Genomic DNA, 26,434 nt, shown 5'->3' on the forward strand with positions numbered 1-26,434 from the left:
AGCGCCACCTGCATTTACTGGCAACAGTGTAAAAGATTTTGATAAAGCATTAAATAAGATTTTTTCTTGCACTAGCACAATCTTAAATCCAGGAGTCATAGTATGAGAGGCAGGTTGCACTCTGGACAGTCACAGGATAAAACGGACAAGTAGGCACTTAGCCATCCACACAGACACACGCACTCACTCACTCCTAAGGTCAGTTTAGGCCAAGCAGCCTAACAACCATGTTTTTGGATTATGAGATGAAGCTGGAATACCCACAGAAAACTCATCCATGCACAGGGAAAACATGCAAACTCTATGCAGAAAGATGCTGCAACAGGTCGCCCATTCCAGACAATCCTCTGAAATGTTAATGTTGTATGCAATGAAAGGTTGTGTATAAGTTATGTCTTTTCAATTGTATTTCTTCTTCAGGATGGCTTTTTATCTGGACAGTGTGCTGAGCTGCACTCGGGTGCTGATGAGGGCCGTCTCTGGCTGGATAGTTCGCCACTTCATTGGAGCTGTCCTGGTGTCTCTGCCTGCTCTGACAGTCTACTCCCATTTCACCTGTGACATGTATAATTCGATCCAGGTAGAATTCAGTCTTCGTAACCATTTCCTGGCTTTTGTAAATCAAACGTTTAATCTTTATTTCAACAGTAGTTTTGCTTGGGCTGAAATTAGATTCTCATTGTAAAATAGTCTTGACTAAAAATACCACAATTTTAAAATGTTATGGTACAAGCAACAGTGTGTTAATTGATTAATTGCTTTTCTTTAAAACAGCAAGTATATAATGATTCTTTCTTGTAAGCAATAAAAAGCAAAAGTATCTGACCTTTTCTAAACATTGTAACTGCCAGGCTTAAGAAGCAGGTGGAGGACATGGCAACCTTCCAAAACGTAGCTATCGTTTGATTCTTGTAACCGGGCCAGGACTAACTAAATCAATAAAACTATATGGCTTTACTTTTAGATGAGATTTCAAGATGATGTTTAAATAACTTGACGTTTTCCTTTTCTTCTTATTTCTTCTCAGTTTACCATGTTCATCTGCTGTGCCATCATCATAGCTATTGTTCAGTACTGTAACTTCTGCCATCTCAGCTACTGGATGCGCTCTACAATAGCCACCCTGGTGGGGCTGACAATGCTTACCTTGCTCTGCTGCTCCCCCTGCAGGTAGGACACAGCTAACAAATGCATGGTAAATGTGTTGGTCAAAATACTGGAAGGTGAAAAAATTGAAACACTGATGAGGCGTTTTATGATTCAAATTGATGCTGCCCTGGTGGTGGTGCTTGCACATATATTAATGTCATATGACATTTCATTTCATATCCCTAATGTCGTCATCATCACTCTTACGTCATTTAGCTATAATTTTCTGTCATGAGTTAAGCAGTGTTCATTTCCTTTGTTTACTGTCTTTGCATACATTTCTGTTCAATATGATTTCAGCTCAACCTCATTAGTCAGATTAATCACTGTTTTTGGGAAAAATTACATTTCTACATAGCAAGTAATTTACTAGAAGGTGTAGTAGAGAAATAGAAAGCAACAGACTGAAAAGCCATAATTTGCAGGCTACTCATTACGTGTAATTGAATCATTAATTGAAAGGCAGGAAATGTTGTAAATGCTGGTTATAATGCATTTCACTGAAAATTGGAATGGGTTTTTGCAGGCAATTTTCACTAGAGCAGATGCAGCAGCAAATGTATAAGTTGGTACAGAAATTGATAGTTCATCTAAAATGATCTAAATTTCTTTAAAATGGAAACTGTGGTAGAAAACAAAAACCTCTGTCCATTAAATTGTAGAATAGTCAAAATAGCAATGATCTCCTCTACCGTGATCAAAGGTCAATTGTCAAAATAATGTCCTCAATTTTGCAAAAAAAATGTTGGTGCTCGCTTGTGATAGTTTTTGACTTTTCTGAAAGAGTTAATGCACCACTTGTGGGTTTGTGCCAAACCAGAGGCACAAAATCTGGAAAATGTATGAGTCCAAACCTCTGCCTTAGGGAGTTGAGGGGGGGGTACGAGACTCTTTCTATTTTTTTAAGATGTGTGGTCCATTCTAGTTTTCAACCTCTATATTTCATTCATTGCAGCCATTAGTAATGTAAACATCTGACAAAATTTTGCTTTGCTCCAAACCAGCAGATGGAAACATACCTAATTCAACTTTTCCTTTTTGAGACATTTTTAAAGTTTGTTCAAAAGCTCCATAACAATTAGATGGAAATGTAGTTATTTATTACCAATATGTGAAAGAAGCAACACTTGACTTTTCCATCATTTCTCTTCACACAGTGGTTATTTCTACCTTTTTTCACTATAAGCCTGTTTTTAATTTTTTTTTCTTTCTGTGGCATTATCTTCCGATACCCATATTTTACACTTTTTTTTAGATCGACAGTTATGTTGAGAGATTGCACCTCTAGCTGTATAGTGATTATTCATAAAATGAATTGTTGAGTCACAATAAAAGAGTGTGAACAGATAGGTGTTACATATAGTATCTTTCACACTTTATGTATTAGGCTGATTAATAAATATCATTGTTGTTTTTGTCTCTTTCAGTGTTATTGAGAGTTTTTTCCGGTAAGAACTTTGACAAAGTTGAATGTGAAATAAATATGAAAAATATTACTTTTTAATATGCCATCATCAAATGCCACTAGAAGTGAGATTTTGGCAATTCCTAAAAAGAATCCCCAAGTTCATGTTTTTATAAGAAGTGTGAAATTCCAATTGCCAAGTAATACTTTGATTGCATGCTTGCATTTCTGTCTTTTTACTGTTATTCTTAATTTCCTTTTTCGTATCTTTGTTTTTCCACCAGGTCTCATGCCCAAAGCAACATTACAAACGGATCTGTAATCTTGTCCGACAACTCAACAAGTTCTGATCAACAACCCAACTTTGACCCACACAAACGTCTTATTCCTGAAGCCTGTGTGGCCTTCTTCCTGCTCCTTCTCCTCGTCTGGTTCCTTAACCGTGAATTCGAGGTCAGCTACCGTTTGCATTACCATGGCAACGTAGAAGCTGATCAGCACCGCATCAAGATTCAGAACATGAGGGACCAGGCCGACTGGCTGCTCCGCAACATAATTCCAATCCATGTAGCGGAACAACTTAAGGTTACCCAGAGTTATTCCAAGAACCACGACAATGTGGGAGTCATATTTGCCAGCATTGTCAACTTCAGTGAGTTTTATGAAGAAAGTTACGAGGGAGGCAAAGAGTGCTATCGCGTCCTCAATGAGTTAATTGGTGACTTTGATGAGCTCTTACGCAAGCCTGCCTTTGCAAATATTGAAAAGATCAAAACCATTGGTGCAACATACATGGCTGCAGCAGGACTCAACACTCAGCAGTGCGCGGATGCAGCTCATCCTCAAGAGCATCTTCGAGCCCTTTTTGAATTTGCCCTGGAAATGATGCGAGTGGTGGACGACTTCAACAAGAACATGCTTGGTTTCGGCTTCAAGCTTCGCATTGGCTTTAATCACGGGCCCCTGACAGCGGGCGTAATTGGAACCACCAAGCTTCTCTATGACATCTGGGGCGACACCGTCAACATCGCCAGCCGCATGGACACAACGGGTGTAGAGTGCCGTGTTCAGGTCAGCGAGGAAAGCTACTGCGTGCTCAGTGGCATGGATTATGAGTTTGATTATCGGGGAACGGTTAATGTCAAAGGGAAAGGTCAAATGAAGACATTTCTTTATCCTAAAAGCAACGACAGTGGCCCCGTGCCTCAGTACCAGCTCTCGGTCTCACCGGAGATCCGAGCTCAGGTGGACGGTAGCATCGGGCGGTCTCCCACTGACGAGATTGCAAGCATGGTGCCAACCGCCAGCAAGAATGGAAGCAGTACCAAAATGATGGTCCCCAGTGCCAGCATTGGTTCCTCAAACACAACAGGGCTTAGTCAAATGAAAGACTCAGACATCAATGGAAGATGTTCCTCCATGGTCGCTTCTTGTGCCAGACGATCCATGTCACACAGTGGCTTAACATCAGTACCTGTAACCAGTCTTGAGGGACACTCGCCAAATAACAAACAGCTCATCGTCTCATCCTCAATCCAACAACATGCACCACAACACTCACCAAGAAAAGACACAAAAGACAAGCTAGAGGATAACTCTGACTACAATGGTGGCGATTTAACCAGGCTTTAAGCATTTGCTACAGAAGCACTCTTACTACCAACCTTCATCCCTTTAAGCTCTCATTACTGCTAGCTGGCATGTGTAGAAGCTATATTTTTGTCCAACTTCAGGTAGAGGAGGTGGATTTGGACAGACACAGAAATCTGAGTTGTATAAACAGACCAGATTTTCCATCAGCCAAGAACAAGGTTGTTTGTAGTGTAAATGTGTTTGGCTGATATATTCAAGGGTGCTTGGTGGACCACACATAGGGTGTTGGGAAGATATTCAGAGAAAATGGAAATTTGCCTCCTAGCAACCCCATTGTCTGTCATTAACTTACTTGATTATCTTTGCACCTTTAATCTTGATTGTTTCTGTCAAATGTCTTTTAAGTGCCTTTAGAATAGAATAAGACGTAAACAAGGCCTTTTTAACTAACAATTAAAAGGGAAAACTTTACACATGAAAACTTTTTGGGAATAAAGCTTCGCTTTTGCTATTGGTTTACATTTTTAAACAATATTTTCCAATGACTTATTTTGCCTTTTTATCCAAGAGGAAATCAGAAATACGAGAAACCAAAATAAAGGGATAATTTGAATTATGTGAAGTTGTCAGAAGAAGGGAGGAAAGCTACCAAGTAGACCCAACGATGTACAACTCAAGCTGGAAATGTTTCCAAATGTGGGATGTGACACTTTATTATTAGATATTACCATTCAACATTTTAAGAGCACAAATTTAGCATCTTCACTGCTGTCTGACAAAATCCAAAGCAGTCATTGCTGACGCGTCACTAATGTAACAAAACATTAGTGTAGTAACAGATTATTTCCAATTTAGAAAACACCATCAAATTTGACAGCAATCTCTTATAAAACTTTATATGGTTAATACCTCCTGTAACAGCCTTGTATCCCAGGTATTTAAAAATTTTCTGTTGTTGTGGTTGAAAATGTGTTAAATTATCAAAAGCAGGTCCATTCCACAAGTTATGTAACACACCAGAAGTTTAGTTACATCTTGCAGGGCTTGGTGAAAAGGCAGACTGATACAGCCTGCATTAATTAACATAATAACTTTAGCACAGTAATATAAATGTTGTTGAGCTTACTAGTATAAATAGCCTGTTGCGAAAGTTTCAATAGTTAATTTTTCCATTTGACTAGCTCTTATGAGACATGGATAACATATAATCTTCAACGCTATTCAATCCAAATGTTTATTCTGGTCTTGGTGGACTTGGAGCAAACTGACTAGTCAAAGCTGATGAGGCAAATTAATTCAGATGACAAAGCAAATGACAGCAGATGACAGCAAATATAACTAATGTAACTTCAGCATAGTACACATGGACCTGTGTCAGCATAGAAAATGGCAACAAATATGATCCTATCTTGTTGCCATAAGCAGATATTAACTGAAAGTGCAGGCAGTTAATGTCTACTAATCTAGCATTGTATCCCACAAATGGAAACATTTTCATCTTGAGTTGTTTTAAGCTGCTGAAGTCGGTGAAAACGCTTGCCCCCATATTAGCTTTAACCGTTTCACCGCTATGAGGACTTATTCACTTTTTTATAAACTCCTGACAGGAAATGACATCAGTGAGTAAGCTTTTATGAATGACCTTTCATAAAAAATCCTAAGTATCCCTTTAAGTGAAAGCTATAAAGAAATTGTTGCCATTTCAACATGGGAAAATCTGCACAATAATTGCTGCCGTGCCTCAGTTTGTGTAAAACTAGAAAACTCATGGCATGACCAGAACTAATTGGTAAAGGACACAGTGGACCAGTCTGAACTGTGTGAGGATATCTGCACGCATTTAACATTGCGTAACCTTTATTGGATAATATATTCATATATGGTTAAGCTCCCATAGAGTTTCTGAGATGACTGGAATACAAACTCGTTTGCTGTTGTGGCACCTTTTTTTTCTTACTACAGTTACATTTCCAAAACACAAGGAAATAGTTTCGTCAGATATACTTTATTGGCATGCTTGCAGCATTATAGGCTTCTAGTAGTTGTTCCCCCAGCCCGCAATTTAGTTTAGCAGGAGCTCAAGATGTGTTTGGTGTTTTAGAAGAAGCTAACAAATCTATAGATGGTTTTAAGCCATGATTTCAGAAAGACTAAAGACAAAAGAATAACTGCCTAAAGTTGAATTGCATTACACTGTGTTAAAGTAGTTCTTAGTTCTCTCAAAACGAGGATAATTGATGTGGAATGTCACAAATGTGTTTGTGTTGTTACATGAAACTTAAGCTGTTCATTTAAGACGTCTAATTCTCCAGGATCTGAAAGACATTACTGGATGCGAACAGCTTGACACTTGCTGCTTAAAACCTTTAGTGGCATGAAACTTAATGTGTTAGCACTGTAAATGCAAAAAGCGTGTCTCAGACGTGATTCATATACTTAGGTGTTTTTAAAGCTTTTTTTCATGCTATAATGTTAAATAACCACGCAGTGCATTTTCTGTCATTGTTCTTGCTAAAAATGGATTGTGTGCTCAAGAGCAAAAAGATACAATTTCACTCACTTGTCTAAATTTGGATTTGTTCAAAAAATAATGGATAGCAAATCCTCAAATATTAAACCTGCCACTTCATATTTTCAACTTGCAATTTAGCTTTATAAATGGGAACCAATTTGCCTTTCCTCATCTTCTGTAAATAATTTGTATGAATATGTAATTTTTCATAGTTTAAGTTATGTCTCTGATGCTTGGGTTGCGCTTTAACTTTTTTTTTCAGATATTCACTTTGAGATGATTTAATTTATTACGACATATTAAAAAACAAAGCATAAAATGTGAATCTATAGCTTAAATCATATTTTATTTGGATAATTTTCAAAAATGCCTAGTCCCTTTTCTTGATGCATGTGTACATTTTTCTTTTTCACTTTAGTTTGCTATTGCATGCCATATGGATATGGTGTAGTATATATGTAAAAATAAAAAAAATGAAAAGCAAATTTGTGTTTCTTTGCTCATGAGCACACAACCCTGATAGCTTAATATGTTTAACACTACAAAAAGGGAAAAATATTACTGTACAGGTAGGTACTGGTAAAAGTAAAGGTGTTTTGGAAAAAGCATGAATTTGACAAGCCTTTGTTTTTGGGGGTCATTTTGTTATACTTTTTGAACTCTGGACTATTTTGGGGTACAGCAATGAACTGTGTTTTCCCAGATTTTGATTTTGAACCCCTTTTGTTTTCCTGCCTGTACATGAGCATACAGTGTAGTAATTTACCTGGATTCATTGAGATGTTGGTGACATTCTGAACCAGCAGAATAGTGCACTAGAAAAATGTTGATGCCAAAGAGTGTCATTGCCATCTCATGCAGTTTTGTTGTGTGCTGTCTCCATTTTCTGGTTGTTTTTTTTCCCCCACAAACACACACACACACACACACTGTAAAAATTAAATTGCACAAGTCTTTGATTTTTGATCTACATTATGCCTTTCTACTGTAAAACATTTTCTATTATTTGTATAAGAGCATGTAATTGGGTATTAAATAGTTTAGAACTGGACAACTTAAACAATGTTGGAATAATGCTTGTGTGTTTTGTTGGCTTGCATGTGTAAATCTGTATGGGTGTTTATAAAAGTGTGAGGTTCTTTAATATCTTGAAGGGGGAGGGTCTTACCAATTGACCCAGTTTTTCTCATAGTATATAGTAACAGAGGGAGTGGAGTAGCTTGCTATTACTCCCACACAATAAATTGTTTTGCTTATGTTTTGTATAAGGCACGCTAATAGGTGAAGTGAAATTTAACTTCAAATAAAAGTCACTTGCTGAACATTAAAGAGAATGATTCAATTTGCAGCCTAAACATTACATTGACCTGTTTTAGAAGATAAAAAATTGTACGTCAGTCATACAAATTTTTGTGTCTTGTACTCTTTAACTAAAATTAGAGCTTATTGTATCTTGCATTTAAAAATGGATGAATGTTGACATTTTCTAAAAATATGTGTAATTAAATAAAAACCCCTTATTAAAAAAATACAAAAACTTTGAGGGTAAAGTAATTTTGCCACTGCGACCAGAATTTCATGTGCTAGACTAACAGAAATCTGTACATAATTAACACATAATAGTTCATTTATATTTGGACCAGAGTCAGCAATTTATTGAACTAACTTTTATTGGAAAAAAATATGTTTTTTTGGAGTACGTCTATTCAAGTTTGGTCCATCTGTGGACTTTTGCCTTGATTGCTCAAACTTAGTCAGGTGGCATATATTGTCTCATTTAAAAAAGCAATTTTCAAGCCAAACCACTGTTTTCAGATGGGATTTGGGTCTTGAGTTTGACGACTACAATGAAAGGTGATCCTCTGCCATAGTCTTGATATTTATTTATTTTTGACAGGCTCTTGCAGGTTTTCTTCCAAGAAGTACAGAAATACATAAGCATGCATAAATTAAGAATTGAAAATGAATCCTAAAGCTTCCACCTGGAAGGAGATTTTTTCTTTGTTGGTATATTACGTAATCACAATAAAATACCTTGAGGTTTATAAAATGACAAGGTAATGAGAAGTCCAATGAGTTATTGTAAGTTTTTTATTTTTACAGTTTTTGTTTTTCGAAAATGCATCGCTTTTGCTTTATTTGCCGATTCTACGTCACAAAATGCATCATGTATATTGTTAAAAGTTTAATACAGATTGAACACCTTTAATTTTTTATGTTATTCCACGCCTAAAGGTAACTTCTCATACGTTCACATGACGCACGGTGGGATACAGGTTTACGTCAGGGCGTCGGAGCAGTGCCCCCTCCTACCACCAAAAAAAAAAAAAAAAAAAAAAAAAAAAAAAAACTTTTTTTTTGTATCGGAGGAATCAACAGCCGCCATCTTGACGCGGCTCGGAGTAGGAATTTCGGAGGAGCACAATTTTTAAAACCGACCGGAGCCACCCAGACCCGGCTGAAACGGGATTTTTCCGGTCGAAAATCGAAGACTAGATTCTTCCGCAGAGAATGAGGCCAAACATGTGAGGGTTGCGGGGTTTTTTACCGTCCTGAAAGGCCACTGTATATTCGATTTCCCTTTCAGAGAGCGCCGCTGGTTGTCGCCGTATCTCCGTCCATGGAACGCTGTTTTTGCCGGGGAGACAGCGACGAGAAAAAATATCCGCCTCATAGAAAATATTTTCTGAATTTTCCTTTTCTTATTTAAGCAAAAATTGGATTTTATCGCTGCTTACTTCGACTGCTAAAAAATGATTCTGTACGTGGGTGAAACCGGCCATCTGCGAGCTAAGGGATTTGCCTGTACGCTGTGTAATATTTTGTAATTGTTTTTTATTTATTTTTCTCGAACTAAAATAATTTTTGGACGTAGTAATTGGGGATAATTATGTGGGTGTTGGGTGTTGGATTATCATGGGGTGATCTTCGGTTGCGAAGCGTGGCGCTGTTGCCCTTCTTTTAAAATCCGTCTTCTCCGGGCAGCATTTCACCACTCTGCCAGTCAAGTGAAAATAAACTACTAACGTCGCTTCTTCGCACGCAACATTGGAAGGAAAAAAAGTTACGCATTATTACAAATCAGAGACTCAAGGTTTGATCTGACCCTGTTATTATTTTCCCGGCATCAACATCCATTGATCATTTTCACCGAGCAGGATGGCTGACAATCTGCTGGATGCGGGACCCCCTACTGCAAAGCGACCCAAGATTAATTCACCCATATCGGGATCAGACGGCCCAGGTAAGGACGCAACACCACTTTGCCCCCATATAGCTTAATAACAAGGAGACTGACCAGAACACAGAGAACAGGAACGAGTAAAATAACACCAAGCTGCCACCTGAGTCGTGGGATGCGCAAATATTAAGAGGAACTGTACATGAAGTTCCTGTTGGATTCCTCCAATGAATAAACTCATAACAGTATTAAAAACCAGTTAGTTTCAAACACCTGATAATCTCAGAAACTCATGTTTTCCAACTTATTTCTGCATTGCTACAAAAATAAAGCCATTATGGCACTTTAAATACAGTTACATCTTTTAAATGAAGACTACTGTTTGGATTAGTTATTTTGCTTCTGATCTCTTAGTTTGTGTGTTTATAAAAATCTCTGCACAGATAAACAAAAATCCTGCATTATTTTACCAGTTGAACAGTTTATTTTTTTATCTATTTGAACATGGCATGAAAAAGTAAACATCTGTCCATCACTCAAAAGAGTGCTTGAAGGAAAGAAATGGGAAACATAACTTGGGTAGATGAAACTTCCTTTTTTTTGTCACTTGTTGAGTTTCTTTTTAGGAGAGGAAACGTACCGGACTTTATAAAACTGCCTGCCATTTTAAGGCTGAACATTACTGATTAGCCGTAGGGTCCATGTCTTCACTTGCCCAACTTGCAGAGCAGCTTTTCTCACTCAAGTGGGGAGGAGAAAAAGCTTGTGTATATTATGAGCAATATTTTATGGATATCATCTCTTTGCAGTAAATTTAGGGGATTTAACTGATTCTTTCCAAAAAAAGTTACACATTTCCAGGTTTAATCTTTTGAGTTCAATGTTATACTTTGTCCTTTTAAAATAGGATGTCTCAAAGTATTTTATACATTGGAGCTTTTATATGCAAGGAGATTTTCACAGTTTAACCATGAGTACTACATTTAGCATGTCACATTAGGTAAACATGAAACTAAGACCAAAACGAATAACAGGAGCTAACTGCTGTCATTTGAAGCTAAGAACAGCATATTTCTCTTTTTGTGTAGAGTAACATTGTCAGCATAACAGCTTTAGTTTAGTTGGTCCATCAACTTGGGCTTCCAGCTTTCTACTGCCTGCTTGACTGTGGTTTAAAGATAATAACAGTTACAGGTAGCGCTCCTTTAGATTCCAGGCCAGGCGAAGTATTTCTGGTCACTTCTGTTCAGACTTAAAAGCATTGCAAGCGTATGGTGCAACATTTTTGCGGTTTCAAAATCAAAACCTCTTAAAACGTTGATGTGCTTTGATACTGTTACCCGGCCCATGCCTTTTTGTTGGAAAATATTTTGCCGGATTTTAAACCAATATTCTCTCCAAGGTTGAGTGAGGCCTCTGGGCATGTGACAGGTGTGTTGCATTAATTTGGCATGCAGCGACATTAGCCTTACCCTAGCCTAGCCTCAACCCTATGGTTGAAAGGTATTGTCTCTTATCAGAATGCCAAACAAAAAAAAACCCAAATATTTTATTTCTTTTAATTTGCTGGTACATTTCATTTAGGTTGGACCTGCTATTACATCTGGCCTCTTGTATAGAACACAGATTTATCAAGCAGCCAGATATCAGAACAGGGTAGTTTTACCTTTTTTCTTCTTTTTTGGTGGTGGTCATTGATTGGGTGGTCAAATGCTAAACAATTAGATTTACATATTTTGCTTATTCATTAAGCTAGGAGCTCAGTTTTGCAGCAATAAATGCTGAAAAACAACTTTTACTTTCTTAGACTTCCTGAGGAAGATAAAAGTCAGATTAAGTTTAGGGACATGCTTTGATATATAAATGGGACTAATCTTGTAAATCCTTAATCTTTACGTTGAACTTTTCTGTTTATCTGCACTTTTTTTCTTGTTTTAGTTTATACACAAATAACTAATTAGTCAAAAATCTGAATACACAATTAGAACTTTGATTAGGGTTGCAAAATGATAGACAAACTATACTAGTTTGGCTTAAAAGAAAAATGTTTATATATATGTTTGGGAAGGGTTGGACATCAAGAATGTATTGGAACTGGTACTAACATTTCAGTTCTCCTGGAATAGTTCAACTTTTTAAATTTTGATTCCTAGTTTTGATACCCAATCCTCTGACAGAAGCCATCAAATTCCAGGTCTTTGATTTCTGTGCCGATCTTCCTCCGGTTCGGACTTTCAGCCTAGCACCGTTTATGATCATATACTGTACCTGCTGCTTACCTGGACTGGTTCCTAAGTCTCGGAAGAAGCCCTATGAAAAAAAAAATAACAGTAAAGTTTTACAAAAGGTAAAAAGATTGTAGAAATAAAATGAATTAAAAATGGAATCGATAACTGTTGAGAAACGGAATCGCAACGAGGAATCAAAATGTGAACCAGAATTGTTCAAATGCCCAACCCCTAAATAGAGCTGCACAATTGTTGAAAGCTATTGGATTGCAATTTTGTAGTTGTTAAATGCACTAGGATTGAGTCTTAATTTTTCAGAGATTTTTCTTTCTTTCACGTCATATAATTTCACCTTTAGCATCTCAGCCACTAAAGAAATACTCCTGCTCACAAGTTTGTTCATTTTTCTGGTTAAATATATTAAATATATGGGGAGCGTGAACACAGGATTCTTCAAATATTATTTCCTAAATATTACATCCAAGCAGTTCTTGGAGTTTGCGATGTTTCACACGCTGATATTGCGAACATGACCACAATGCATCAGTTGCACTCGAAGTCCATTGAAATACCTTAAATGTGAAAAATTTCTTTAAAATAACCAGTAGTTTTTAATTTAAATGCAAAATATGTAAAAAAAAATATAGACACACAGTCAGCAATATCCTGTATTTCTGCAATCTCTGAAAAACAAGATCCTGAGTTGAAATTTTACTGTACATCAACATATCGCAAAATTATTATATGAATATATTACCTTTTTTCAGTCAAACTTTTCAGCATCTTAATGCAACTTTTAAAAGATTCTAGAAGTCATTTACCTTTTTTCAAGAAATTTCACAGATGGTTTGGTAAACCATTCCTCTGCTGTTTCAGACCTCTGCAGACTTGGTCATTTCATGCCAGACTTTTATCCAGGTGTGAAACAGCAGTGTGTACATCAGGACGTTTCCTGATAAAAGTGTGTTAATTAGATCCCACTGGGAGGATACTTTTCAGCTCCTTTCCTCCTCTTCCATCCTTACTTTGAACTTTTCAAAACAAGAAACTCATGAAGTTTCATGAACTCATTGCCCTTTGAACTTCCTAGAAGCATGCTTCATTTGGGAGATACTGTAAAATAATGGCTCACTTACAAATCTGATTATCCGAAAATAAAAAGCCAATGATTTTTCAGTGGTTAAATTGTTTTAGCAAATTGAATTGTACATTTGATTAATTGCACACCTCTACTCTGTTTTACAAGAAAAACTTAATTTGTACATCTGTGCTTTGAATATATTACAGCCTTCTGTTGTAAAACTGACACATAGTTTAAAGAAAGTTAATTATGCACATGGTGATAAAAAATTTAAAGTGGTTGTGGTTTTATCATAATAGAACGCGTTGATGAGCCCTCATCTTCTGAAGATTTAGACTTCACAGCTACAACAGGTTGCCTTGCTGTTAAAGTACCTTAGATATCCCTTAATTATTTTTAACCATTTACTCTTTTTTTTTACCAAAGATGTGTGTACCATGTTGTGTGATTTACTACAGGCACGTCAGTTACACCCCGTTCAATGGCATGAAAGTCTGGGATAAATCTTTTCCGTTGTCCTTCTCCTATAACTCACTCTGGTTCTTAACAATTCATATTGGGAGTTTTTTTTTTTTTTTTTGAACGCCTCTGTCTTGGTTTTTGTCTTACTTTTTAGTCTTTCAGACCATTGTTACCAAACTCATCAACTTCTGACCCACAATTAAAGTGGAAAAGATGCCAACTGTTGGTTGAGTGCAGTAGTGTCACCCAACACATGGACAGTGTTTTTTTCCCCCCCATCGCCATTTTGTACCCCACCGAGTTCTGCCGTTTAGTTTCCAACTTCTTCTGGTGCAAAATGTAACTTTCTACATGTTGCGTTCTACATTTAAAATAAGTTAGATTTTAGCATTTTTATGATTTCGGTTTTAATTTTTAATTTTTATAACAGAAATTGCTTTTACAACTATATTTTATTTACTCACCTTAATGTCTGAAGAGGAATACAAAGTACCCACACCTTGGTGAAGTCCCGACCCCAACTTTAATCATCTGCAGTTAGCCTACAGACTGTCCTTTGATGGGTCACGTCTGAGTTTGAAATTAACATAGCATAGATTTATCATCTCTTGACATCAAAATTTCAAGCAATTTAGCTGGTAAAGTTTAATAAATAAGAAGTGTGTTTATTGTAACAAGTTCCCTTTTCCATGTGGCGCAGCATCTGTGGGAATATTTGCTGACTCAAACACGGACTTTTAGCATTAAACTGTTATGAAGCAGAATAGCATGACACAAAATGTGTATGAACAGCAATTTTTAAACAAACTAGACCTCAGCAGTTTCAAAGACAGGAATTCCCACCTTTGTTTTGTCCAATTTTTGGCATTTCATTTTGGTCAAAGCGAGTTAAAACGGGGAAATGTTGCAGAGAGAATTAACACACAGACTGCAGGATACCCCTAAACTGTTTTTGTCCACGTCGTGGCAGATCAGAGCGGCGTTGACCAATAAAATGAATTGCTCTCTGTTAGAATGGTTATTAAATGGGATCTTTCTTTGGGAATTAGTATGGAGCTAGAATCCATTTTTCCAGACTTCATATGTTTTGTCAGCTAATGAATTAATATTTGTGTATGCCTGATTTATAGATAGGTTGTATTTAAGTAGGGCTTTTGTTTTGCATTTTCAACATGTTAGTTCAGCCTCTGGGCAACTCAGACATAATCCCTCATTGTATGAAGGACAAGTGATTTAATGTGAAGGCCTATAGATGGTATACATAGACTTCATGAATTCAATAAATGCAGTTTTTTCTAAGATTACATAGTAAATCTGTAATAATATTTTTTTTCTTTGCATTTTTTTTTCAGTTAAAATTACTAATCAAAAAATCGATGATTTGCGTACTCCTAATATCTGCGAACATAAATTGATTCTACTTGGGTCTCATTTTCATTTTTGGCATCAGGACGGAGGAGCACGCATGCTGAGCTGTTGCTCATGGACACAGATTAGCAGTCTTTGATGTTTATGTTAATGTGCGACAGTTTTTTATGGGGCTCCAGACTCGTGTCAGTATGTGTTTGTGCCCGTGGCCACAGGCCAGAGTCAGGCTTGTGTTCATTTGTGTAACTGAATGGGCGCGTCGACACCACGGGCAAGTTTGAGCCACTCGCTAATGGAACTGCTCACCTATTGGGCTTTTTGCTTGGTTTCTTTGTCTCTGAGGACCAACATATATGTTAGCATATAAACAATTGGAAGGGGGGAAAAGCATACAAATATTCCCTTTTGCAAGATTAGTAACATTTTGGCAGATAGCTGATGTCTGCTGTGGTGGAACTGATTGAGATGAAGGGTGGGTGTCGTTGGAAGCCACCCAGATATCCTTTGTCTCCTCTCTACGCGTCTTCTTTTAACATTTTGCATTTGACACGTGTGCCAATATTACTGTTATTTTCTCTTTTTTGAGAGGATTTCATTCATTAATATTTGTGTGAAGAAGGGATGGGGTTCCTATTTTCTTCAACTTTTAGTGTTCACGTACATTTTTATAAGTAGTTCTGATTGCTAATGCTGTTTACACAAGCAGAGCTGTATTCTCTCAGCTTTACTTGTGTTGTGTGCTACAAATTTTGTACATTTTTAACTTCAATTTTGAAATTAAAATTGCATATATAAAGGTTTACAGATGTTTTTCTGAATTAGATTTATAGGGATAAACTCTCAGTTGTTTCTCCAACTTCAGATGTAGCTTATGTCACATGAATACAAGATGAATGAAAATGCAGACTTTGATTAGCAGATGTTTAGTTTGCTTTAAGCTAGTGATAAGGCCAAAGCTTGACTAGGGAACAGGACAATAAGACTACTTTATGAATTGACTTTTAAAGCAAACTTCTATTCAAATTTGTTTGACAAGGAAATCAGTTATTATTTATTTATCATTTAAATATGTGTGTATGTGCATCTAAGAAGACAGAGTGACAGCCATTTACAAGTTAGCATTATTTTACCATTTTCTCATGATGGTGTTTAGGAGCTCAAAGCAGGGCAGTAAAACCACAAACCTTTGCTGAACCAGAAATGCAGCCTTCATGATACAGTGATGAGCACTAAAAATTTAAGGTGATATGAATATGAATGTCATATATTATGTTCAGTTCAGATACATGATTTTGTTTTCCTTCTGAATTTGCTGTAATGACTGATTGTAACAGATAATTTTGCTGTGAACTGTTTTTAAATCAGTGGACAGTTACTTTTTTTATCTTAGTTGTGTTAATTTTAGAGGTTTTTATTTTGATCTTTGACTTTATGCTTTACTTTTGAGCAATCATGTGTAAAATCAAAGATTTATGCAGGTTTATTTAGCAGTAAAAACTTGCTGTGCTGCTTCAGGATAGTTAGACATGACCTAGTTCATTATCTGGTCCTGTAATTTCAATTCATAACAAACGAGCTTTCAAAATAAACTCAATGATTTTGATTTTACAGCTATTAGTTCTTGTAACCAACAGCTGCAAATGTGCCGCTCAGCCTAATTCTTAAGTCATGAAAAAGATTTTTTAAAATTCTGGCTCAGTTTGAGGTGCCTTTCTTGTCGCTAGAAACTGTGACAACAAATAATGTTGGCTAAATGATAACTTAGCCAAAATCGTAATGTTTGGTTCCCATTTCTAAATAAATTTAAAAGAATATAGGAATGTAATGATAGCAACATTCAAACTGAAACATTTCTGTATGGGTTTTATTCCAGGGCACAGCAGTGTTTTAAACTTGTATGTTTATGTTCAGAGATAAAGTTGAAGCACATGAAGTGATGCTAAAGCAAAAAAAAAAAAAGAAAGCATGGAGAAAACAGACAAACCTTGAGAGTACTCCATTGTCATATAGATTTTTTTTTTTTAGAAATATAACTGTTTCTGCTTTAATAATATTGTTCCTTAGTCAACTACAGTGACAGTGGAAAATGAAATTGCATATTGAATAAAAGCTTCAGATAATTTATCAATTTCATATCCAGCTTTATGACCATCAACACACCACTTGTTACCATTTAAAAACTTAATCGTTGCTTATTAATTTATTTCTTTAGGTAATTAAGCATTTTGCTGAATTATCTAAATTAATATTGATAAAACTTCTCACGTCTTACAATCTAATGTAGTTGCAAAATATTTTCCAAAAGAGTTTATATTACTTTTTTTCATTTTGAATATAATCCCATTTGGGCCCATTGACCTTTCTAATATATGCGCGTTTATGATGCCTGACCAAAACAAAGTAATTTTCAGCAACAGGTTATAAATAATATTTGTTGTGGTCAATTAACATTTACATTTTATAAACGACAAATAGAATACAAGAAATTACTTTAAAGCATCCGAAATGTTTGTACAGAATAATCAAAAAATTACCCTTTAATGTCCTTCTCATAACCAAAACATTTGTCTGAAAAGTGAAATGGCCATTATTAGGATTTAAAGCTGGCTTGTTAAATGTATCTGCTAATTAATTTTAAACAACAAAATGATTACTTAGTCAACATTTTAAAATGTTCTTGTACAAACAATTAGCAGACTAAACATTAGCAAATGTCAACAGCAGTCTGTTGTTCACTTGCAGAATGCAGCCCTTCAGTTTTTACTGAGATGTCATGTATAAACAAAATGAGTAAACTTGTTGTATTTAAATTTACTGTAAGCTGTTCTTTTTGTTGAATTCAAGCTGTGCATTTTAAAGTTTCAACATGAATGAAAAGCCAACATTTTAGGCTTTCTCCAACGTAGTTTTTAAACACCTTGGAAAAAAGAAAACTTGGAGTCCTCTTCCCTCAGTGACAACTTTCACAGCAAAGAAAAACATTTAGAATTAGAACATTATTTAAAAAAAACAAAACAATTAGAAGGAATATTTTTAATACAGAAATATGGACTTAATAGAACAATATATTTAATACCTGCTTCAAGGTTTAGAATTTCAAAAGGTATTTTTAATCTAATAAGGCTCATCAGAACACATATTGTAATTTCTCAAAAATGAACGTATATGGTGCGTTCACTTATAAAAAATAAAAAGAATCTGAATTTTGGGCTAATAAAGTTTACCTGAAACAGATTTACATTTATTCCCATTGTGACAGACAAAATAAACACAGTGATTGTCACGGCACTCTTAAGTTTTCTTTCTCAATTGTTATCACATGATATTATGTTAGCTGAGAGCACCAATATTTGTTGCTCTTGGATTTTTAACAAAATAATTTAAATTCTGTTGTACTTTTTATGCTTCTATATGAAATTTTTTTGTTTGTTTGTTTATTACCATAAAGCAACTGTATTTTTTGCTTGTGGTTATACATTTACTCTCATACTGTTTAATGGTTAGTTGACTTTGCAATGAGTCATTCCTAATGTGCATATAATGACAACTAATTAAAAAAACGCTGAATTTACATATCTAATTCACGTTCTGCCAAATTTTGTTTGTGAAAATAACTCTGAATGTTTACTCTGTAAAGTTAAACGCCACAATGTAGCTTCTTGCTAGTACAAACTCTGATGATTTACTGTTTGATCGACTCATTAGAAGCAGCCCCACTTTCTCTGTGGAATGGCTTTTGCTTCCAGTAAATGTAACGTCTCTCTTTTTTTTAAGCTGCTCCCTCCATTAAATGCCAGATTGTCTATTTGTTTATGTTGCTGTCTGTAAGTATGGCAGCACCGTACGGCTGCGATGATGTCAAAGGCCCGAGTTTAGCCTTTTGATTAACGGTGCTTTATTTCCTTTAGCACACTTTTGGGCTAAACTGAAATTTATAAATGTGGTTTTAGCCTTCATCTTTGGAAAACTGAAGTGTCTAATTTTCCTAATTACTGTGAAAATGCATCATTAAGAAGTGGGTTGGATTCCTCTTTTGTTATAAGTCAGTGGCGACATAGAATAAGGTGTGTGTTGGGGTGTGGTTGTTGTTTATTGGCTTGCATACAAAAGCACACCTACACAGGAAGGACCTTGGCATTGCCACGTGATTTGGGCTTTAGACTTCAGTATTTTTATTGGTAGTTGGTTTGTTATTTGCACAACTGCAGAGGAAGGCTTTGCTTCTCTGTGACTCTATTGCAACTTTTAGTTCAAACATAACATGTCACTTGATTAAGTAAACTACAGTTACTAAAATGATTTTAATACCCAGAAAATAGCCAGTTCCTTTTTTGTTTGAATAAATACATGTATACATGTTGATTGTTTTCTCTCTCTCAAATGAAAAGGCTTCCTGACAAATAGCACCAGCTGAATCATTTAGTTTCACAAATATGAGAGTATGTAAACAGGCTATTTTGACTGTTTACATTATTAAACATGTCACTGCTAATATTAAAAATGACCAAAAAAATTTGATTCATTTTAAAATAACATGTCAAAAAAGGTAGGTGCTTTTTGTTTTGAAAAAATGTCAAATTTTATATTCTTGTGACTTTCCAATAGATGTATTTGGTACTAGGAAATGCATTTACTTTTGCCTTTATTGAACAGCTGAGGTGTTCAACCTTTTTGTCACATGAGTTAAATCATAAAAAGTACTCGTGGCCCAGAAAAATCACGCTTTTAAAAAGGAAATCACAAAAATGGTTTACTCTTTTTTTGCTCAACAATAAACTAAGTATGCAATGTTTTAATTCGACAAATAATGCAGTCAGATGTTTTGTAGGAAAGGAGTGTCGATCATTGAACACCAAAAACTTAAAAGTAGGCTTATCTTATTAAAAAAACATGTAAATTCTGTGGGCTTGTTTGATACAAAGTACAAACAAATTGATTTATTTTCAGCAATAATAGTCAAATTTAGTTTACTCCTCCTCTGAATATTTTTGCTGTTTTTATTAAAGTTTAATTAATTAATTGGAAGTAGATTTGGATTAACCAAAATTTGCTTTAGAGTAGAAAGAACTGGATAGATGTGGTGTTTTTCACAAAGAAATTAATGAAAAGGTAGAAATTGGGGATGTAAAGAGACAAAAACTTTGTGTGCCAAACATTTTTCATTGCAAGACCATTTTGAGGGCTGCACAGTGGCGCAGTTGGTAGCACTGTTGCCTTGCAGCAAGAAGGTCCTGGGTTCGATTCCCGGCCGGGGTCTTTCTGCATGGAGTTTGCATGTTCTCCCTGTGCATGCGTGGGTTCTCTCCGGGTACTCCGGCTTCCTCCCATAGTCCAAAAACATGACTGTCAGGTCAATTGGTTTCTCTAAATTCTCCCTAGGTGTGAGTGTGTGTGTGCATGGTTGTTTGTCCTGTATGTCTCTGTGTTGCCCTGCGACAGACTGGCGACCTGTCCAGGGTGTACCCCGCCTCTCGCCCGGAACGTAGCTGGAGATAGGCACCAGCAACCCTCCCGACCCCATTAGGGACAAGGGTGAACAGAAAATGGATGGATGGATGGATGGAAGACCATTTTGATTTATCTGTAATAGTTTTGCCCAAACTTAAAACAAACAAACAAAGAAGCCTCCTCCAACCTGCTGGGCTGGGGTGGATTTATATAATTCTTCAACTTTAGTCAAGGGAGGCAAATGGCGCCTGCTGTACAGTGTGTTCTTCTAGATTCTGTTTTTATTTCTGTGTAAATCTGCAGACTTTGATTGTCACTTTGCTGCTAGTTCCCCATTATGAACAATAAAGGTTATTTATATTCTGTTTTAACCCTTTCCTTAAAATTAGTATACTTGGTATTTTTAGGTTAACGTGAGGATTTGTCAACAATTTATTTGAAATATGAAATGCTGAGTTGCATATCCACATAAATAAACTTTGGCATCTCTCCCATTGAGCATCTTTTTGTACATGTCATGTTTTTGAGTTGGATTAAATCAAGTTTATTGTCATTCACGCATGGATGAGGATCTTTTGGTACTTTATGAGGGGGAGGTTAGTAAGAGCAAAGATTATGAATGCTTGATCCACGTTTGTATTAGTAATGTGTTTTATTTTTAGCTACTTTCTCCGGCAGTTACTATTGTAAGTTTTAGTTAAAGCCCTTGGAAGTGAGGTGGCTAACTTATCCTTTTCCCTCCTGTCTCTTTTTAGATCTTGTATCGTTGCTTGATCTGGAAAACGACCTTCCTGATGAACTTATCCTCAATGGAGAGTTAGGAAATGGGCCGTCTGCTAATTGTGGTCCAAGTGGCATGCCACCTGGTCTCAACTCGGCTATACCTGATGCTGCCTCCAAACACAAGCAACTTTCTGAGCTCCTGCGACCCGGAAGCTCATCTATTCTGGGGGGTGCGCTCAATTCTGGCAGTCCCCAACAGGGAGGAATGGTGCCGAGCCAGCTGGGTGCGGTGCTGGGCAAAGGGCCTCTGGGCCAGGGCTCACCCAATCATCAGTCGCCCCAAGGCCAGAAAGGTGTTTCCACTGGACAAGGAAATGGAGTCCTGGGCTTTAACCAGACGATGTTGAACAGTGGTCAGGGTCATGGTGTTATGGGCCAAGTGGGACAGGTCATGAATGGTGCTATGGGACCAGCAGGCCGAGGGAGACCTGGGCCTGGCATGCAGTACCAAGGCCAAGCAATGCAGGGGACACAAGGAGGCGCTGGACCTGGTGTTGGAGGAAGTGTGCTGGCAGAGACTCTGACCCAAGGAGGACCTCAGATGTGTGCACCGCACACCATGAATGCCCAACAAGCTGGAAACATGAACAAGGTGAGTTTAAAAAAAATTTAATTTGTCTGACAAAATATGAGAGAGAAATTCATCAATTAGATTGATCACAAACGCACTGCTGTCTTTTAGCATTTCTGTTGATTTTCATGATTGATTTACAGCTAATGAACACCAATAATTTTATAATGCATTTTAAATTTTTCTTTTTTATTTACCACACTTTTTTTCTTCTACTAAACTTTACATTATTAAGTTTATATACAACATATTGTGAACAGTTAGCTTTTTTAACTATGTCCTTTCTGGCTCAGCCTCCTTGTGGAGGATGTCGGTGCCTGTCTGCTAGAAAACAGTCAAGTCAACAGTCTGTGTGTGGGCCTGAAGTTACAACCAACATTAAAACTGATCTTTTTTCATTTTAAACCTATATAATTTATTGAGTTGGATTTATGTCATCCAACAATCGTTCATATGTTAGACCTATCCTGTTCTACTTTGTAATCTTGGATTTATATTTTGTTTTTGTCTAATATTCAATCATATAATCAATCTGTTAATTATGGCCTTTTTCACATCTTAGTGATATAAAATTGGGTTAAGCTGTGAAAATGTTGCTGAAAAGTCGTTCCTTGGCATTAATGCATTGCGATCTTTGAATGAGCAGCGGTTTGTATTGTGCTCTGCTGGTTTTATTGTCTCCGAATATCTACAGTTTCAAGCACTTTGAAGTGCTCAATGCGAGAAATTGTTCCTCCGCTTGTCTGAGAGATACAGGGCTTTGTGGTTTGAAAGGGAAGCCAAGACTAAAACCAACAGGCTAGGTCTCACTGACATTGTTACAGCAGACGTCACCACATGAAACAAGCCCCTCCTTTCCTGTGCAGACGTATGCACCTTAATTTTTCACTATGTGCTTCATAAGTTCATTGATTTGATTCTGTTTTGTACGATGTCTTATTGAAATTGGTTCGGACGGAGCGAAGTGAGAGAAAAGTTACACAGTGCAACAAATACAAATCTAAAAAGTTGGACATGAATTTGTATTCATTGCCCCTTTAATGTGATGCCCCTAAATGAAATCCCAAGCGACCAACTATGCCTACAACTTGCTAGTTAAATAAGTAAATAGAACTCACATCTGCATAGCTGAAAGTCTAAACGCAGCTGTTATGGGAAGGCCTCAAAAGTGATTATTAGAGATTTTTAGTGAAGAATCAGCATCCTGAAGACCAAAACACACAGCAGACAGGTGAGGGAGAAAGTTTAAACAAGGTCAGAACATCTCACAGAGCCAGTCTATAATCTGAAAATGAAACGACTGTGGAACAACTAAATACTGCTGAAATTGGCACGAGACCAAAGCATCATCTTGATTTACTTGGCAGATTGCATAAAAGTGTCAAAAATGTCTAAAAAATTGTGCAGCCTGTGTTCTTGGCTGCTGTTTGAAATGAAAAAGATTGAAGTTTTGTCTCTTTGCTTTATGCAAACAATTTTAGTAGAAATAAAAAAAAAAATCTGAGTAAACAGAAGCCATTTCTAATGTTTGAAATGGTCCAAGACCGATGTGTCAAATATAAAATTTTATTGTTCATCACTTTTAGTTGTCCATTTGATCTGTCCTTCTCTGGAGGTAAATGGTTAGCTTAAATATAAGAACTTGTTTAGGAAGTTCCCAACACTTGAGGATAATGAACATGCAAAGTTTTATACTCATTGTAAGAGTTTATTATTAACACTTGAAGAAATGAGGCTCACAAGCTGAGGGAAGGTACTGGAGGCTTTCCGTTGCTGCGTTGCCTTCCTCTTCCCCGCCGACAATCCCCTGATAAAGGCAGTTCATCAAGTGGGAGAAGCCATTGGTAGGAGAGGTTGGATGTGTGAATGAGAGGCAGACAAGCATCTGTGGGTTTTATGTGCAGGGGAGGGGGAGGGGCAGGCAGGCAGGCAGCGGTGCAGTGCTCATTTGTTGTGCAAGCTGGTCTTTCTCTGTGTGTCACGTACCGTTTTTCTTTCGACTGGGCAGGGCTTGCTCTGTCGGGCTGCTTAAGCCACGGCAGAAGAAGAAAGTCGGGACCGGCAGCAAATCGCTTTATGCCAGGAACGTCTGTTAAATTTGTTGAATTAATTAATTAATTAAAAATAAAAGCACTAATCCACTTCTGTTCTTTTTGACTGTTTTTCTCCCATAGATTTCAGCTCCATGAGCCTCTAGTTTTCTTGCAGTGGTCCAGTTATTGAAGAAAATACATAATCCTTACATTGGGAGCAACTAATTATAGAAAAGCTTAATTGAGAAAGAAAAATGCTGAACCTCCTGCCAACAAGTAAGGGTGCTCAGCATGCCTTTAACTGTGTTGCATATAAAAATGTTAGCAACTCAAGCTAATTTTTATAGAGGCACTGCTCAACAAAGCTGTCAGCTAAAAGCTTTTATTCCTCATATTAAGTAGAAATGGAACAGTAACTTTAAAATACATAAGAGTTGTTTTGTGAACCATTCCAGTGCTAATACAAATAAAATATACCACAAAAATGTAAGTATTCCACTATAGTGCAGGGGCTGGTGATAATAATTTTTATCGTAATATTCTAGTATATTAAAGTGTTTAATGTTTTGAAGTAATCATAAGTCTTTTGACTCTTTTTGGCACTTAAATCTTTATCACTGCATACAGTAAGAGCCTCACCGAAACAAATATTGCTCTAAAACCAGAATAAGTTATGTTAACAAATCTCTTCTCTCAACAGTAACGTTAGAATTTTGCTAAACAGTGCACAATTGTTGCACATTATTAAATGTAAATGCATTTATTGATAAACTTTTATTATCAAACTTTAAACAAAATGAGTCTGAAAAACTAATCTGTTTATACTATCTGGTTTTGGATCAGTCAGTCAATTGAAGTTGGGCCCCATTATTGCAGGATGGATTTCAAAGGACCAATAAATGATGCAATATATACCCATTCCTATAAAATGTGATGCTCCTTGTATAGAAACCAGGTATTCACATAAAATGTATAAAATACTTTTTTTCTCTGCCCTACATGTTTTTTTTAATTAAATACCAAATATTAGTTTTTGAGAATTTTTACTTTCCTCAAAATGTTGACGACTTTCAAGTGAAATTTAGACACAACTATGTATTTCAAGAAATCAGCCAAGTTATCGGGATTCTCCTTAGTATTTGGATAAACTTTCCAGATGACTGAAAATGCCATGTTCATCTGTGAGAATATCCAACCATCATACTTTCCTGGAAGGGTTGCATGTGTCAGAAATCGACATGTTTTAGTGCAAAATTTGCATATCAGCTCCAGAACATCATCAGCCACAGTCAAACGAGTCCAGTTTAAGATGGGCTAAAAGGCATCTTAAACCAAGTCACAAAGCAACATAAAAAGACAGATTACAGATTAGAAATGTGCACAGAGAGAGTTTAATTTTTACAGACATCTCATGAGGTGTGATCAAACTAAATTAGAATTTTTGCACCATAACGGCCGTTGGTACATTCGGAGAAAAAAGGGAAATGCTTCAAAGCCTGAGAGCACCATTCTTACTGTGAAGTATGGGGGTGGCAGCATCATGTTGTGTGGGAGTTTTCCAATTAAGAACATTAAGTGGAAATAATATAGCAAAATCTCCAGACATTGTCAAGAAGTTATTAGGAGTGAATGTGTATTTGACAGGGACCATAAGCATTCTGCCAGAATGTTACTTTTGGACAGAAAAATGTTGATTTGGTCCTAATTTTATCTGTCAAATATTGAGGAAATATATATAAACGCTTGATTTTGAAAAATGAAAGCACTTTACTTCACATTATTCCTGCATTTAGAAAATGGAAACAATTTCAGTTTGTTGACCATATTTTAATGCCTGTTAAGAATGAATTTGATACCAAAGAAAACACATGGTTGTATATTAAGCTTCTGTTTTGAATTTGAATTGGGAAATTCCCCCTTTGTTAGGCTGCTATCTTTTGTGTGTACAAGGGTACCAAACATAATATGACACTTCAAAATAAGCTTTATGTTGGATTTTGTGAAAAGAACAGTGTTTCCCCTAGAGACTTTTGTCTTAGGGGCGGGGGTTCTGCAAAGACAAAAAATACCTAGACAGGTAATTTTTTCATTGTTTTTTTTTTAATATCAGCAATTGCTTTGTAGAGCAATTGTTTGATGTAATCAAGGTAACAGCCATTAATACAAACTAAATATATTTAACAGCTACTGAAGAAGTACTTGAACATGTCTTGAATATGTCTACATGTTCAACAGAATATTCCTAAGGAAGACAAATTTGAGAATCTTCATAATTCATCTTTTCTACTGTATTTATATATTTCTCTTCATGTCTATATTTTTATCTATCTTCATATTTCTGTCTTTATCTCAGCTTTTGAATGTTTCTGTCTCTGTGCTTTTCAGTCTTTGTCTACTGTATCTCTCTCTCGCTCTCTCTCTCTCTTTCTCTCTCTCTCTCTCATGTATATATTTCCTTACGGAGCTCAGTCTTATACAGCCAGAGGGAGCATTTCCCCTCCGACAGCCAAGCCAGGTCAAAACCTTTTAGTCAGTGATGACTGGATTTTTGCTGTTTGTCAGGGGCAGGGCATGAAGCGTTTGGGCTATATTATATGTTTGTACCTGAGATTTGCTCCTG

At 36.4% G+C, this 26,434-nt stretch overlaps 2 protein-coding genes across 10 annotated transcripts in view; both read left to right on the plus strand.

Moving 5' to 3' along the window:
- The window catches only part of adcy9 (adenylate cyclase 9), a 39,233-nt gene extending 31,245 nt beyond the window's left edge, over positions 1 to 7,988 (plus strand). For 2 of the 3 annotated variants that reach the window (XM_028042490.1, XM_028042491.1), the window contains 4 exons: positions 421 to 580; positions 1,028 to 1,170; positions 2,577 to 2,597; positions 2,839 to 7,988. In XM_028042490.1, the coding sequence (XP_027898291.1) occupies positions 421 to 580; positions 1,028 to 1,170; positions 2,577 to 2,597; positions 2,839 to 4,186 (1,672 nt within the window). In that variant the 3' untranslated portion in view covers positions 4,187 to 7,988. The remainder of the gene's footprint in view (positions 1 to 420; positions 581 to 1,027; positions 1,171 to 2,576; positions 2,598 to 2,838) is intronic. The other variant, XM_028042492.1, reaches the window with a different exon arrangement.
- Positions 7,989 to 9,015: 1,027 nt separating this feature from the next.
- Positions 9,016 to 26,434, plus strand: part of crebbpb (CREB binding lysine acetyltransferase b) — a 41,202-nt gene continuing 23,783 nt past the window's right edge. For all 7 annotated transcript variants that reach the window (XM_028042483.1, XM_028042488.1, XM_028042485.1 and 4 more), the window contains exons 1-2: positions 9,016 to 9,903; positions 21,183 to 21,802. In XM_028042483.1, the coding sequence (XP_027898284.1) occupies positions 9,819 to 9,903; positions 21,183 to 21,802 (705 nt within the window). In that variant the 5' untranslated portion in view covers positions 9,016 to 9,818. The remainder of the gene's footprint in view (positions 9,904 to 21,182; positions 21,803 to 26,434) is intronic.

This window comes from Xiphophorus couchianus, chromosome 16 (assembly GCF_001444195.1).
Source record: "Xiphophorus couchianus chromosome 16, X_couchianus-1.0, whole genome shotgun sequence".
NCBI classification, from domain to species: Eukaryota; Metazoa; Chordata; class Actinopteri; order Cyprinodontiformes; family Poeciliidae; genus Xiphophorus; species Xiphophorus couchianus.